This window comes from Brassica napus, chromosome C7 (assembly GCF_020379485.1).
Source record: "Brassica napus cultivar Da-Ae chromosome C7, Da-Ae, whole genome shotgun sequence".
NCBI classification, from domain to species: Eukaryota; Viridiplantae; Streptophyta; class Magnoliopsida; order Brassicales; family Brassicaceae; genus Brassica; species Brassica napus.
Window position 1 is genome coordinate 20,088,937 of NC_063450.1, and position 17,268 is coordinate 20,106,204.

Below are 17,268 nucleotides of genomic sequence, written 5' to 3' on the forward strand. Positions count from 1 at the left end.
ATATTATTTGCGAAATGTTATTTTTTTCATTCGAATTTTCACGTTAAAAGTATATTCGTCAGTGTCATTGATATAATAATGAATAAATAAATGTATCATTTATACTATTAACTATAAAATAGTTATAATAACGAAACTATCACAATATTTGTTTTTTACTAAAAATTTAAAATTTATGAAATAATTGAATATATCTGTATATATATATATATATATATGTGTTAGAGTAAAAAAAGAAATATATAACTAATGAAAAATAATTAATCATAATGTCCGATTGAAAAAATCAAACATTAGTTATCCTTAATTTTATCATATATATTTTGCTTATATATATGACTTTGCTTTCAGAAAAGACCAAAGCAACTGAATGCTAACTAGATAAAAACGTTTCAACTATACCGAAATCTCTTAAATCAGTTTAACCAAATTAAATTAGAAATCATGCTTTGCTAATAACAAAGACTCTTGAAACTTGATAACCCAGTAACAAAATACTCAAATTAAAATTGGTTAAACAACTTTTTTTTTTTAAATTGCCTTTATTATATTAACAACTACGAGATTAATTCAAACATGACAAAACATTCGTCCTTGTTACTGTGAAAAACAATGTTACGATGTATGACTCAAAACAGTGCTATAGGCTTAGAATTAACTGAGAAAAGTTTTTTTTTTGTCAACTTTTGATTTAATTAAATATAAAGAGTACAGGATTTTTACCTATACACATATTAATATATATATTTTGAACACACATATTAATATATTACAAAGTGGAATACATGCGTAGAGTAACAAAATAATTTCAACCACGAGACATTAATGGGATATGCAAATCTAGAGCCTTCCCTTCACCGCCGGTAACTTCTCTTACCACCGCTGACAGAGCTTCATCTTCCCACCTTCGATCCTCGATTCACTTTGATTTTGTACTCTTTATATTTAGCTTTCGCCTTCAGCCGTTACTAGAAGCTTGAAAGTCCATCAATTTTTAACAAGTACTTGAAACTGCAAGTACTCGTTTTTAGCAAACCAAATACATGTCCAAAATTTTACTACTCGGACAAACCAAGCCAAGTACTAAGTACAACGAAAATACCAAGTATCCGACTTGTGCCCACCACCCCTACCGGCCACCGGAGATGATTTCAAGTTTTGTGTAAAGCTAGAGAGAAGATGGAGTGTTTAGAGAGAAAATGGGAAGCGTCAACAAGTGGACTAGCTGAGAAAAGTTAAAAAGAATAAAATTCATGAAAACAAATTAAATCCTCGAACGACAGAGTAAACAGTGATATCTATCATACGTATATATAACAGAATTTGATCATCTAATCTATTATTTGGGGTAAATCATAAAATGTGTACTATCAACAGTGTCCTATACAATGTCATCCTTAAATTAAATTTAGAACTAATTACAATAAAATATTTTTTTTGAGTTGCCCACTATATAAAGAGTACGCCAGTGTACATCCCTTTACTTCAATTGGGTTGCCCACTATATAATGAGTACGTCAGTGTACATCCCTTTACTTGAATTCATTCTTCTATAACCATTTCAACTGACCGGAGGAGACATCACTGGCGAAATGGACGAATCGTGGCGCAAGAAGATGGGTTTAAACCTTGATCCTTTCTTCTCCATTGCTCGAAAATCCATGGACGCTCGCATCGACGCGGAAGACTTCTCCGATGTCTTCGGCGGTCCGCCACGCAGCGTCATCACTCGCAAATTCTCCGGCGACTTTTCCCGTTCCGACTGTTTCTACGACGAGATTTTCCTACCCCCGGGAATTTCCTCCGGCGGTACTCTTCCGTCTTCTAGATCTCACCGCAGAAACTTGCCGGGGTTCAGGATCCCGTCCGGCGGAGAGGGATCCAAGAAGCAGAGCCCGGTCGCGAAATCTAAATCTAGGTCGAAATCCTCGTCGGTGCTCACTTCCGAGGAGGTTAGTCCTCCTTATCAGCCGGCGGCGGCAACTCCCGGCGGTGAAGCCGGGTTTTCTTCTTTTACTTCTAGACTCAGGTGAACTAAATTTACGAATTTACCCTCACCAGAAGGCGTTTTAATACAGTTTTTCTGAGGACAATTCTGTAATTTAGTATGCTCTTTTTTTTTGTGCGTAGACCGTTAAACGTCCCGTCGAGAAGCCATAAGCGGGAATCGAAGAAACAGAGTTTCCCGGCGTTTCCAACATCCGACGATTCATTTTCCGGCCATGCGAACACACCGGAAAAATCCGATTTTTATTACAAAAAACCACACTTCGGCGGATCAAGAAGATCCTCCCCGGAGACAATGAGCTTGGATCCATTTTCCTTCAGGAGAATGGATGATTTCGGACCGAGCTCTCCTGCATCTTCCCCTGTTTCTTCTTTCATCTGCGAAAGTGAGGCGAAACAAAGAATGACCGGAGACTGTGATATCGAAGAGGAGGAAGAGGAAGAAGAAGAGATGAGCTCTTACGTGATCGAAATAAACTCAAATCGGTTTGATCGTTACAGAGACGGAGGAAGTGGAGGTGGAGGAGGAAACTCGGATTCAAACGACATGGATGAAGCAATAGCTTGGGCTAAAGAGAGGTCTCAACGACCAGAAGCAAAGCCAACAGAACAAGACTTGATTGATTCAAGAAGAAGCGAAGAAGAAGAAGCCAAATCAGAAGAAGAGGTTAGTTGTAATTCTCATTTTCCATGTTAACCATATAGTTAGAGATACTTTAATACTATTTTTTAGATAGATGATCATCTTTTTTCTTGAATTAATTGCAGATGGAGATGGAGATTAAAGATGAAGAAATAAGAATCTGGTTAACCGGAAAAGAGACCAACATTAGACTACTACTCTCAACTTTACATCACGTAAGTCAATAATAACCTTGAATATGTTAATTTGTTCTCAGATCAAGTAAACCGATTACTGATTATGACCAAACCGGTATTTTAATTCAGGTTCTATGGTCAAATAGCAATTGGCATGCGATTCCTTTGGCAAATCTTCGAGATGGGTCACAAGTGAAGAAAGCTTACCAAAAAGCTCGGCTTTGTTTACATCCTGATAAACTTCAACAGAGAGGAGGAACTTCACCTCTTCAGAAGTCTGTCGCCTGCAGAGTATTCTCCATCCTTCAGGTATGTAAACCGGTTTTGATAATAAACCAAATAATAACCGAGATCGGCTGGCCTTAAAGGTTTGGTTCTTGTTCTTTTCACTAACTCTAAGCTGGCTTCTTGCAATTTTAGGAAGCTTGGGCTGTGTATGTAACGAATGAAGGACTCTCAAGCTAAACCAAAGTCTGCAAATCATTTTCCGGTTAATGATGTAAGAAGAATAAGAAAAGGGAAAAGCAGCAGAGTTTTTTTTTTTTTTTTTTTTTTGTAAGCAGCAGAGTTTTGTTTTCTTAATGATTGTAAAATTCATATGAACATTCCCATGTGTTGTTGCATTGTGAATGTTTTTGTTTACAGAAAACAACAAAATGTTCCAAAACTACTTTGAAAAACAAACTAATGCGTGAAACGAGTAGAACTTGGATAAGAAAATAATAGATACATTGTCAAATATATCAGAGACTTTTGTTTTTTGTTTTTTTTGTAACTTGGCTTAGAGACTTTTGTTTTCTTTCTTCGATATACATTATATTCTTCTTATTTTTTTCTTTGTGGTTTGATGTCCTGTAAGAGTGCGAAGATAGAATTTACAATATTTTTTTGTAGAAAAGCTATAAAGAACATTAGTTAGGTACCCATCTAATCTTTCTATCACTCTCCAAGCCAATTGCCATATTGTCTACAGTAGTACATAGCTTATTTTTTGCTGAAGCAGCCATATTTAAAAGGTGTTTTGTGTTTACAATTAAAATATGCTATGTGTTTGTTTATTTTAATTAATTTTCAAATCTATTTAAGATTTACGCATTGTCATTAAGTTTAATGATCTCAAAATCTAATCAATGAATTTTAATAAATAATTACAAATTTGCCCGCCTTCGTTCGGATTTATGTCTTTGTATTTTTAACATATAAATCTTTCTCAGTTTACAAAAATCTATTTTAAAATCTAATTCATAATTTAATTGATATAATTGATAACATCATAGTTAAACTAGTATTTAAAAATCGCTAAATAAATAACACATGATTAGACAAAAAATTAAATCCCCAGTACTATAGCAGTTTTAGATTTCTAAATTCATTAAAATCCAAGAGCCAATAGACCCTCTTTAAACTATTTGGATGACTTTCAAATAACAGTAAATATCGGTGATTACTAGATTGCTAGGATATGTAAGGAGATATCTCTAATTGTTGCACTAGATTCCATAGAGTTTAGTTTTAAGAAAATAGTTGATAGTTTTAGTTAAAAAGTTGATGTTTCTATCTTATAAAGAGTTTAATTATCTATTATTTCAGAAATGTGAGTTTTAATAAATATTTGAAAATTTGTACGCTTTTGTTCGGATTTATGTCTTTGTATTTTTAACTTATAAATCTTTCTAAATGAAAAAATTATATTTTGTAATTTAATTTATATGACTGATATTTGAAAATTTCTATTTATAAAGAGTTTAATTATCTATTGTTTCAAAAAAAATTAAAAGAATATTTGCAGATTTGTACGCTTTTCTTCGAATTTATGTCTTTGTATTTTTTAACATAGAAATCTTTCTAATTTTTTTTAAAAATTAAATCAATTTCGTAATTTAATTTATATGGTTGTTAACATCGTTGTTCAACTAGTAATTAAAAATCACTAAATAAATAACAACTGATTCTGAAAAAATAAATAAAATCCCTGATACGATAACAGTTTTTAGATTTGTAAATTCATTAAAATACAAGAACCAATAACCTTCTTATAGATTTTTGGAAGTTTTTCAAATAAAAATAAATATTTATAATTACTAGATTTTTAAAATATGCAAGGAGACATCTCTAATTGTTGCAATAGATTATATAGAGTTTTTTTCATAGAGTTTAGTTTTTCTATAAAAAAATAGCTGATAGTTTTTGTCAAAAGTTTGATATTTCTATCTTATATGGAGTTTTATCATCTACTGTTTCAAAAAAGTGACTTTTAATAAATATTTAAAAATTTATATGTTTTTTCGAATTTATGTCTTTGTATTTTTAACATATAAATCTTTATATACTTACAAAATCCATTTAAAATTGATTCGTTATTTTAATTTATATATTGATAACTTCATAGTTCAACCAGTATTTAAAAATCACTAAATAAACAAAAGATAGTTTGGCCGAAAAAATTAAAAACAGTAATACTATAACAGTTTTTAGATTTGTAAATTCATTAAAATCCAAGAACCAATAACCCTCTTTTAAATATTTGGATGATTTTCAAATAATAATAAATATGTATGATAACCAGACTGCTAAGATATGTAGGAGACATCACTAATTGTTGCACTAGATTTCATAGAGTTAAGTCAAAAAAAAAATTTCATAGTTTTTGTTAAAAAGTTGATATTTTAATTTTATAGAGATTTTAACTATCTATTGTTTTAAAAATATTTTAATAAATATTTTCAAATTTATACGCTTTTCTTCGGATTTATGTGTTTGTATTTTTGACACATAAATCTTTCTAAATTTACAAAGATATATTTTAAAATTGATTCGTAATTTAATTTATATGATTGATAACTCATAGTTCAACTAGTATTTAAAAATCACTTAATAAAGAACAAATAATTTTGACAAATAAAATAAAATCACTAATACTATAACAATTTTAGATTCCTAAATTCAGTAAAATCCAAGAACCAATAACCCTCTTTTAAATATTTATGACTTTCAAAAGCAATAAATATCTAAGATTACTAGATGGATTACATATTTAAGGAAGGGGACATCTCTAACTGTTGCTCTATATTTCATAGAGTTTAGTTAACTAAATAGTTGATATATCTATTTTATAAAGAGTTAAATTATCTAAGTGTTTCCGGATTTATTATAATACAAGTCTACAGAAGTAGAATGCAAAGTTTGTATGATGCTGAGATATTGGGTTTCCACAATTCTGAGGATGATTCTTCTTTTAATTTCGTCTTTTATATATACATTTGTGGATATGAACGAGGATTTGCTCCTACGGTGACGCTTCAATTTATTTTGAAACTCTTTTTGAGTTTGGTAATTGTCGTCTGAACCTATCTATGAACTATAGTGCAAGAATTTGAGATGTCCTCGGTTAGCAGCAGTCGTTGGTATTCTGGTAACTAAGTCTTTCCTGAACACTAACTAAAGCATTTATATATGCCCAGTGACAATGACTTTCTCTCACTGTTTGGTTTGTTAAGTACATTATCTGTCTCGTAGCTCTTCCCCGATTTGTTGTTTAAATTTGTATATACTTTTTTGTGTTACAATGTCTATCGAACCTCACTGTCAAAACTCAAAAGTGGAAAGCCGATGGTGTAGAAATCGATTCTCAAACCAACCAAATATGTATTCGCACACGCATATGCTATTCACAACATTCCAAGGAATCAATCAATCAAACAAGATTTGGTATTATAAAAAAAAAAAAAGCACTCCCCCATTATGGTTTTCAAACTTTAAGCTTTACTCCACTTGTTTAACGCTTGTATAACTTCAAAACCCACCCAGTACTAAAGTAAAATATTAAACGAACAAAATCTTCTATTTAAAAATAAAATAAAACGCAGACTGATTATTTCCCGGTATCAAGAAGCAGCCACGGTACCATTAGTAGTACCACCTGATGCTTTACCTTCAGTTCCTTCTTCTTTCTCTTCGTCGATTGTTTTCCAAACAATATCCTTAAGACCCGTGGTAAGGTTTTTGTAAAACTAATAAAGAAAAGAGCCACAAAATGGTAAAAGATTCAGTTACTGGAACACCGTTTGACAGGACCAGTAAGGTTTCAGGTGAAAAAAAGAACAAGCACAAGCTTGGTTTCGATATAACCAAAGCAGAGTTAGCATACCTTGTGAAATTCCAACGTGTCACCACCTGATTTTCGCATTTCAACCATGTAAAGCGATGGAGCTACTTGAAAAACCTGAAAGTAGATGGCAATTATATTTAAAATCAGGGCACATCATAAAGAAGGGTGATGATCACTGGTGGATGAGATAGCTAACCTCAGTAGCAACTGCTAACTGACCCTTGCGCCCTGATTTCTCTCCTAGCAGCTTCATCTACATGATTCATGAAAAATGGTAAAAGGGTATAAACAGAAGCAAACAGATGAATACAACAATTTTTTTTATAGGAAAAATGAATATGTAAACAGTATTTAAACCTTGTAGTTGTTTTTCTTGACATCAAACCCCAAAGGCCCTGCTGCAGCCTCAATTTTTGTGACTATATCATTAGCCGAACATTTCGAAGTAAATCGAGTTTTTCGTTTTACAAGTCCCTGAAATCAAAGATGCATATGACTCAGAATGACTACTTGTATCAAACAATCTAAGGATCATTATTACTTATCAGAGTTCTGTACCATTTGTTTTTCGAAAAGTGAGCCCAGATTGAGACCCTGGGAGGTTGAGATGAGCTCAAAAGCATTCATAGTTACTGGGTTTTTAGGTTCTTCTTCTTTCCTCTCCACAACAAGGTTCTTAGACTCCTATAAACAAACAAACATAAACACAAAACTAAGCAATCATCCAAGACTAACCTTCTTTGAGAAACTGGTAAACTAAAAACATTAGCTTTACTCACCCCTGATTCATCAAAGATTGCATCAACGTCATCAAGGCTGACATCAGCGTTCTCATATTTAGGAGCCTTATACCCTTTCTTAAACCACTCATTTTCAATGACTTCAGCAAATGTTATCCTCTGTATCAACCATTAAAAACAAAACTGTGTGTCAATCCACAGATATAGCCGTTACAGTAAAAGCTTTTGCCTCTTCTAATGGCATAGTACAAAGGAGATATACCGTTGCTGGTTTAGGATCGAGAATCCTTTTAATTAACTTCTTAGCACTTGCTGAGAACCAAGGCGGGCACGTAAATTCGGCTTTAAATATCTGTTTATCATCAAAAAATAAAGACTCAGGTGGCATGTTATGCTGATAAGTCCAAATGACGCTAGTTAAGTGCAAAACTTGAACTCTTCTCACATACCATGCAAAATGAATGTGCATCAGAGGAAAAAGGTAGAAGAAGAACACAAAAAAAAAGAAAGTATTAACACCTTTTTGTATAGTGACGTGAGATTAGAATCTTCGAAAGGTAAGTAACCAGCCATTAAGACGAAGAGGATCACACCACAAGACCACAGATCAGCCTTAGCTCCATCGTAACCTTTGTTGTTGATTACCTATAGAGACGAAAGAACATAGATGGTTACTGTGATCAGAAAAAGAAGCAGAGTTGAAGCTTCAGAACAACATCGTCTCGGTAGATAATACCTCTGGAGCAACATAATTGGGTGTTCCACATGTTGTGTGAAGTAGCCCATCCTCCTAAACAAGAAGAGTCACATGGGAAACTTAATCAAATTAAGAAAAGAAATCAAATAGATCAACAAGGCTTACTCGGACTTGCTGAGGAAGTGCACTCAGTCCAAAATCAGAAACTTTGAGAGTCCCGTTTGCATCCAAAAGCAAATTCTCGGGCTGCAACCAGAAGGTGGTGTAACACATTATTCACAAGAACCCTGAGAGAATTAAATAATATAGGCTCTAACCTTAAGGTCTCTATGATAAACACCTCTGCTATGGCAATAGTCCACTGCATTAATAAGCTGCTGAAAGTACTTCCTCGCCTCATCTTCCTTCAATCTCCCAGTGCTTGACTAATTAATACACACACAGAATCAAGTCCTTACACTTGATTTAAAAAAAAAAAGACATGTTCAACAAATCGAAAAAGCTTACAATTTTATCGAAAAGCTCTCCACCAGTAACAAGTTCCAACACAAAGTAGATCTTAGTCTTGCTAGCCATCACCTGAAGAAAAGAAAAAAAACTTTTAATATAAGATATGTGACTGCACATATGTTATATATAGAGATTCAGATCAAACCTCAATCATGCGGATGACATTTGGGTGCTTGATCAGCTTCATGGTCGAGATCTCACGCTTAATCTTAACACAGAACAAAACCCAAATCGAAAGTTTAAACCTTGAATAGAAAAGAAGAGAGCTTTTTTAATGATAATATACCTGAGCGATCATCTTGTTCTTCAGAACCTTCTCTTTATCAATAACCTTGATAGCCACTCTCTCTCCCTTCTCGACGTTCCTAGCGAATTTGACCTTAGCGAAGGTTCCTTCACCAAGTGTTCTCCCAAGCTCGTACTTACCCACTCGTGTCCTACTAATCGAACTACTACTACTACTACTACCTGAAGGTGTCGATCGAGAAGGAGTGGATCGCGAAGGTGTTGTTCGAGAAGCCATCTCTCTCTATCTCTATCTCTATATCTATATCTCCAAAGATCGCTATTGGGTTATTGGCTTAAGGAACGCTTCTTCTTGCATGGCTGCTATACCTGAGATTTCGCAACGCTCATCCTTTTAGATCTGCACAAGGAACAGACGGATATTTCAACTCTCGTGTGCGGAGGAATATTCAATTCCAACCAAGAGGAAGACGACGACCCATCTAGACCAAACTTTCAATATTAACGGAAAATTAAAATAAATAAAAAAAGTCTGACAAAAACGCAAACTCGGCTGTAAGAAAAATCGAAGCCGATCGTGATGAAAACGCGCCAGAGAGGGAGAGAGATAGAGAGGAAGGTACCTGATTCGAGGGAGGAGGGTATTTAAAGTTAATTAATTGCTAAGATTTATTATTGCTTTCGGATTAATTAAATAGAAATGTTTGATCTATTCTGTTTAGGGGGATTATACGAGGAAGGTTGTATCTATCTCTCATCCTACATTTTCAATAACATACGTCGGCAATAGCTACATTTTCAATAACAAACGTGATTGCGAATAGTATTTATTAGTATATTGCGTGAAACTAGAGAATAAAATCTACGTTTCTGTATTATTCATAAACACAAGAAACCATTTATATATAGGAAATTACACCGTCATAGAATAATGGAAAGACTAAAGGAAAGAAATACAAATATGGAAATAGTACAAATCATAATCTAATAAGAAAAATACAAGATGCTGATTCTCTCTTTCTCTCTCTTCACGGTCGACTCTCTCTCTCTAGCATTGGGCCGGTTATGAACCGGGCCGGTTATGGACATCCACAATCTATATTATTAAAAGAGAAATACCTATTAAAAAATACCCCTAAGTTTTCTAACTTATTTACACTTCTATGCCACTGGGAATTAAATTAAACTACATATTTTAATGCTTATCTTTTCCAGTTAAATTAATGAGTTTTCCTTAATCAAATTTAAACTTAATGTCATTAAATGAACCTGCCTATTTTAATGCTTGTCTTTTCCAGTTAAATTAATGAGTTTTCTTAATGAAATTTAAAATTAATGTCATTAAATGAACTTAAAAATACATCATATTTAACGTAGCTTATTACGGACGAGTACGGCCCAATAATGAACTTGAATTTTATTTTTACGAAAACGTGAATCATTTGACTTATCTAATATTTAAAATATATTAACTACAATATAACAAATGCATATAACCTACCTATACTTTAGTTTGAAATGATCATGCTCAAGTTTTATATAGTCAACTTACATCATGCATCGATCGATGTAGAATAGTCAAACCACCTATAGTTTTCGTTTTCTTTATAGGATGTATCAACCAACCAATCATCCCACTGATTTTTTAAGCTTTATAGAAAACAAATCAATAAATACAAACTCAAAATTCAATATCTTCTATTAATCAAAACAGAATATCTTCAATGTCGTATCTTTAATGTACCTATTAAATATAGAAACTGTAACCATAATTACACTAATAATAAGAATAGATTTGATTCCAACCAATTGATCTATTACTACGGTAATTGATTTGCTTGCAGAAGAGGAAACAATAAATTTAAAATTTATAAGAATATAAGGATACAGAGATTCCAACCAATTGCCTATATTTGCGTATGATTTTCGCATAATAAGCTTCAAATTGAACATTGAAAAAGATAGAGATTTTTTTTAATCTTTTACCGACACAGAACTTAAATAAAACGAAGAGTTAAAGGTAATTTTTTTTGTTACACTTCCCGGAAACAAATGGTTACAACATGGGCTTTCATAATATGGTATTTTAACATATTAATTTTATGAACATTTAATAATTATCTTGACGAAAAACAAAGACTATAAATAATTTATTATTAACAAAATTATGAAATTATTTACAATTTGATCACTAATTCATCACCCTTTTTTATATGTTAAATTTTTCATAGAAGTTTAAAAATCATTTTATTTTATTTAAACATGTATAACTAATTTATAATCTTTTATGCCATACTAAGTCATGATATACTATTTCTTCATATTTTACATTAATAACCATTGTTTTTATATATCGTCTACAATTCTCTAATTACGTCTATTTGTTCAATTTTGTATATGATATCGAATATTCATCATAAATAGATGATTTAAGATGCCAAAAAAATTATTTACTTGGTGAATATAATATATATCAAATATTACAAATACATCATTTAGTTAAATAAATAATCAAAAACCGAAAATTCATTTCCGCGCTGGCACGTGGGTCAGGGTCTAATATGATTTATAACACTTCTCCTTGGATGTCATAACCATACAGAGATTGTAATACGCTTTAGATGTTGTCTCATTAAAACCTTACCAGGAAAACCCAGTGGGACAAAACCATGGTGAAAGAAAAAGAGTACAACACGTATTACTCCCCCTATTCTGAACAACTCGTGGCTGGCCTCATGAACACCAAGATCTCCGAATGGTTTGAAGATGTGGTCGTGATCGTCTGCTTCATGGAACGCCATGATATGGTCTTTCCACCATGTGTGAAAACATAGCATGTCTGTGATCGAGCATTGTGTGAATCCGAAAGATAACCTGCATCAGCAAAATCAACTAAACCTTCTTTGTTTTGGTTAGTATAAAATAAACCCAAGTCTTTCGTTCCTTGAAGGTAACGAAGAATATGTTTAATCCCGTCCCAGTGCCTTTGGATTGGACAAGAGCTAAATCTAGATAATAGATTCATGGCGAAACATATATCTGGTCGTGTGTGACTAGCCAGATACATCAAAGCTCTTATGGCACTGAGATATGACACTTCGGGACCAAGGACGTCTTCATCGTCCATCTTAGGACGGAATGGATCAGTGTCCAGGCCGAGAGACCTCACGACCATGGCGATAGATAAGGGGTGAGACTCGGCCATGTAGAATCTCTTGAGTACTTTTTTGTATATGTCATTTGATCCACAAGGATTTCATCTCTTATGTACTCAAACTGTAATCCCAAACAAAACTTTGTTTTTTTCAAGATCTTTCATCTCGAATTATTTCTTAAGATATTCAACTGTTTGGGAAATCTCTCCAGAGGTTCCTAGGATATTTAAATCATCAACATACACTGCTATAATCATAAAGCCCTGGCCGAATTTCTTTATAAAGATACAAGGGCTGATCGGATCATTCTTGTATCCTTCTCTCTCTAGGTACTCACTTAACCTATTATACCACATTCGGGCTGATTGTTTCAATCCATAAAGTGACTTATTCAACTTTATACAGTGTTGTTCTCGAGTACTCGATTTGTTTTTCAACTCTATACCCTCTGGTACTTTGATATAAATCTTATTATCCAGTGGCCCATATAAATATGCAGTTACAGCATCCATTAACCGCAAGTCTAATTTCTCTCTTATAGCCAGACTTATCAGGAATCTAAAAGTAGTAGCATCCACCACATGGGAGCATGTCTCCTCATAATCGATTCCTGGTCTCTGTGAGAATCCTTGTGCAACAAGCCGTGCTTTATATCTCACGACCTTGCCGGGTTCATTTCTTTTCCTCACAAAGACCCACTTATAGCCGACTGGTTTAACATCATATGGTGTCCGGACTATTGGTCCAAAGACATCACTCTTCTTTAAAGAGTTTAACTCCACGTTTATAGCTTCTTTCCATTTGATCCAATCTGATCGTTGAGTGCACTCATAAATAGACGTGGGTTCATGACCCTCATTCAAATCCATAAGTTCAAGTGCTACCTTGTATGCAAATATATCATCAATGTCGACATTCTTTCTGTTCCATTGTATCCCAGACAAGACATAGTTTATTGAGATCTCATTATTATCAGGACCTTCATTACCTTGAATCTTAGCGTCCCAAGAATCAGTATTAGATACATCAGGGCCGGCCGCATCTAAGCATTCATGATCGTCCGCGATCGCTATTAGGGTTTTGGGATCGGCCGCGGTTAAGTCTTGGGATTTAGGAATGGCCGCGGTCGTGTCTAGGGTTTCAACAACCTCGGTTTCATTCTCTGCACCTTTCTTAGTTTTCCGAGGGTTCTTATCTTTGGAACCTATTGGTCTACCACGTTTCAAACGTTGTCTAGACTCTGTAGCAACTTGATTGTGTCCCTCTTGAACATCAATTCTGATTGGTGCATTAGCAGCTGGTATATATGACTTAGTCACTCTTTTCGGGTCAGCAAAGGAATCTGGCAATTGATTAGCTAGCTTTTGTAAATGTATAATCTTTTGGACTTCTAAATCACATTCCTGAGTCCGAGGATCTTGCCAAGATAAGGATGTTTGATTCTATGTAATCTTTTTTTTACCTGCTTATTGCTATCTCCCCCTAATGTTGGATGTTCGGATTCATCAAAGTGACAATCCACATACCTGGCCTTAAATAAATCACCCGTAGTTGGCTCAAGGTATTTTATAATCGTGGGGAAATCATATCCAACATATATCCCTATCCTCTTTTGAGGTCCCATCTTTGTTCTCTGTGGTGGAACAATTGGTACATAGACGGCACAACCAAATGTCTTAAGATGGGATATGTCTGACTCATGACCCGTAAGCAATTGTGATGGGGAATATTTATGTTCCCTAGACGGTCTGATACGAATCAGTTCGGCCGCGTTTAAGACCGCGTGTCCCCAAGCTGTGGCCGGAAGCTTAGACCTCATAAGCAATGGTCTAGCTATTAGCTGAATTCGTTTTATGAATGATTTGGCCAAGACGTTCTGTGTATGTACATATGCCGCAGAGTGTTCCACACTTACCCCCATGGACATACAATAATCATTAAACGCTTGGGACGTGAACTCACCAGCATTGGTCTCTATCATTCCGACCTTAGCATAGTAAAAGGCCAGTAGAGAGCGCATGTATAGACTCTAGGACTTTCTTATAGCCTTGCCCTATCTCTATGATCTGAAGGAACCCTTTGTTTCCTTCACCCTTAGTCTCAATATGAAAGTCATTCATTCGAATGTCTTTAAAGCTCAATAGGCTTCTCTTAGAGCTGGGTGAATACAATGCATCAGATATCTCTAGATGCGTACCCTTAGGCAACAGGATGTTAGCATGGCCGTAGCCCTCTATGAGACTGGCTATACCCGGAATGATACTTTAGAGACTTCATATAAAAACTTTCATTCATTAATAAAATAAGTTCAAAGCAATTAAAACATAAAAAAACATAAAGCAAAGAACACGAAAACATAGATGTCGAATTCAATTTCATTCTTTTAAACAATCTAAAGTTTCATAATCCATAAGATAGTCTCGTTCATGATTGAAATCATCTTCACCATCTTGATAAGTTATATGAGCTTCAGGATTCTTCCCTTTCAAACTCTCTTGGTAGAGGTCAACGAGATGTTTGAGAGTCCTACATGTCTTAGCCCAATGATTATCCATACCACATCTATGGCACACGGATTTGGTCGAGTTTTGTGGCTTGAAAGATATACCACGGCCTCGGCCATGTCCACGGCCATGTCCATGGCCTCCATAGGAGCCACGGCCATATGAGTTGCCTTGGCCTCGACCAAACGAGTTTCGGTCTCGACCACCACGTCGATGCCATTTTTCATGACCACGGTTGTGTTGGCTATCACTCTGGACATGGTTCGACTCTTTCTTAGCCTCTACGGTTGCATGTGCCTCAGGTAATGGGTTTGTTCCAGGAGGTCTCAATTCAATGTTTCTCATGAACAGTTCATTGTTCTGCTCAGCGAGCAAGAGACAAGAGATCAGATTAGCATAAGTTGTGAAACCCTTCTCACGGTATTGTTGTTGTAACAACACAATGCTTATGTGGAAGGTGGAAAAGGTTTTCTCAAGCATATCCTTATCCGTTATATCCTCACCACACAGTTTCAATTTTGAAACTATTTTAAACAGGGCCGAGTTATACTCGTCCACGGACTTGAAGTCCTGGATTCTGAGATTCCTCCAATCATACATAGCCTTTGGTAATAACACCGTTCTCTGGTAATCATATCTCGTTTTCAACTCTGTCCAAAGGTCTAGAGGATTCTCAATAGTCAAATACTGATCTATGAGACTCTCAATAAGATGATGGCGTATAATTAATATCGCACTGTATCTATCTTTCTCACTTGCATTATTGCCCTCGGTGATACATTCACCGAGTCCCTTGGATTTTAAGATGATCTTAGCATCAAGTGCCCATTGCAAGTAATTATCTCCAGAGAGACTTAGGGCAGCAAAATCCAAGTTGTTGATTTTTGACATTTGAAATCTTATATTTCATCTTTAAGATTATAGTGTTCAATCGAATGCAATCAATATGTTCAACCAATTAGGTTTCTAAGTTCAAACAAGCCTTGCGGCCATGACAAGCCTCACGGCTAAGAACAAGCCTCATGGCCAAGCAAGAGATGATCATGCAATATGTATTCGTTTACAATCCTAGCATACGATTTCTAAATGCAATCAGTTCATACGTGATATGCATGCATGATACAAACAAGTCGTACAGCTACAATCTTAGCAAACAGTTTCAATGCAATCAATACAATGGTTATTCGTTTTCAATCTTAGCAAACAGTTTTCTAAGAGTTCAATGTGTAATTGCAATCAAACAGTCGAGCAATGCAACAATTAGGGTTCATTCGAGAATGTATAAAAACTATCAATACTAGCCGGATCATTATCAAGACGAGAATGCATAAATCATTTAACCTAGCAAGCGATTTCTATTTCAGTTCAAGCATTTGGTTTTAATCAATCAAACAAGATAGTATTCGATTTTAATTTCAAGACATTAGGGATTCGATCAAACAATCAATATGACTTCAATTTGAAAATCATTCAATCGGTTTTATCAATTCAAACAACCAAATTCAAGAATGAGATTATCAATCCTAGCAATCGATTCTATGTGATCAAATTCAATACGGTTTTAATTAATTAAGGCTAGCATACTATATCCAAACATACAATCATTCAAACAATCAATTTCGATTCAAAGCATTAGATTAGGGTTTCGATTTTAATTCATTTAATCAATCAATTTGATTTCGAATTAGGGTTTATAAAATCGAATGTGTTTTAGTATTAGGGTTTTAAATAAAATCGATTTCATGCATTCATGCAATAAGTATGTATGCGGCTAGGATCATGGATATTAGGGTTTCGATTTTGATCTTAAATCATTGGGGTTTTGAGATTCAAAACCATTAAGATTTCGATTTTAATTGATCAAACAATCAATCTCGATTAGGGTTTGGGGTATCGAACTTATGATTATGAGCTTCGATTTACTCATTGGGGTTTTGATCTATTACCCTATGGTTTTGATTTCAACATTAGATCATACTATTAGGGTTTTTATGGTTTCGATTCTTATCAAACAATCAAATTCGATTATGGGTTCTCTTTAAGGTTTCGAATTACCTTAACCTCAAGTAGGGTTGAATGGACCACCAAAGAGATGAACCGCAAACTGGAACTGATCGGAACGCGGGCTGATGTTGTCGCGGGCTGTCTGATTGCTGAGATAGGGAACGCGAGCTGTCCAACGTGTTGATCGGGTCGCGAGCTGTCTGAGATCGTCTTGTTTGCGAGCTGAGGTTGAACAAGCCGAGATCGTCTGAGCTAGGATCAGGAACGCCTTAAGCTGAAGCTGATCGGGAACAGATTACAAACAAGGATCGGGATGTAAGGTTTCGCGATCGGGATTATGATGGTTCGCCGGTAAGGATGTTCGCCGATTAGGGTTAGGGTTTTAGGCGGTTTGTTTTAGCTTAGGAATTTAGATTGATAACGTGTTGTGAAACTAGAGTATAAAATCTATGTTTCTGTATTATTCATAAACATAAGG

At 34.6% G+C, this 17,268-nt stretch overlaps 2 protein-coding genes across 4 annotated transcripts; one reads left to right on the forward strand and one right to left on the reverse strand.

Annotated features, from left to right (window-relative positions):
- Positions 1–1,478: 1,478 nt before the first annotated feature.
- On the forward strand, positions 1,479–3,549 carry LOC111211298 (putative tyrosine-protein phosphatase auxilin). The gene is made up of 5 exons (XM_022712278.2): positions 1,479–2,029; positions 2,131–2,674; positions 2,776–2,865; positions 2,956–3,135; positions 3,247–3,549. The coding sequence occupies exons 1-5, from the start codon at positions 1,593–1,595 to the stop codon at positions 3,289–3,291; spliced, it is 1,296 nt and encodes a 431-aa protein (XP_022567999.2). The 5' UTR covers positions 1,479–1,592; the 3' UTR covers positions 3,292–3,549.
- Positions 3,550–6,451: 2,902 nt separating this feature from the next.
- On the reverse strand, positions 6,452–9,767 carry LOC125574997 (CBL-interacting serine/threonine-protein kinase 23-like). 3 transcript variants are annotated; one of them, XM_048763601.1, is made up of 15 exons: positions 9,751–9,767; positions 9,168–9,527; positions 9,027–9,089; positions 8,879–8,950; positions 8,689–8,796; positions 8,537–8,617; positions 8,411–8,464; positions 8,194–8,319; positions 7,937–8,026; positions 7,714–7,833; positions 7,493–7,618; positions 7,292–7,408; positions 7,131–7,187; positions 6,974–7,048; positions 6,452–6,836 (listed from the first exon to the last, which is right to left on the reverse strand). In XM_048763601.1, the coding sequence occupies exons 2-15, from the start codon at positions 9,402–9,404 to the stop codon at positions 6,711–6,713; spliced, it is 1,452 nt and encodes a 483-aa protein (XP_048619558.1). In that variant the 5' UTR covers positions 9,405–9,527; positions 9,751–9,767; the 3' UTR covers positions 6,452–6,710. The 3 variants fall into 3 exon arrangements, with proteins under 3 accessions (XP_048619558.1, XP_048619557.1, XP_048619559.1); XM_048763600.1 differs by lacking the exon at positions 9,751–9,767 and adding an exon at positions 9,665–9,741; XM_048763602.1 differs by lacking the exon at positions 9,751–9,767 and adding an exon at positions 9,677–9,692.
- Between the last annotated feature and the right edge of the window lie 7,501 nt (positions 9,768–17,268).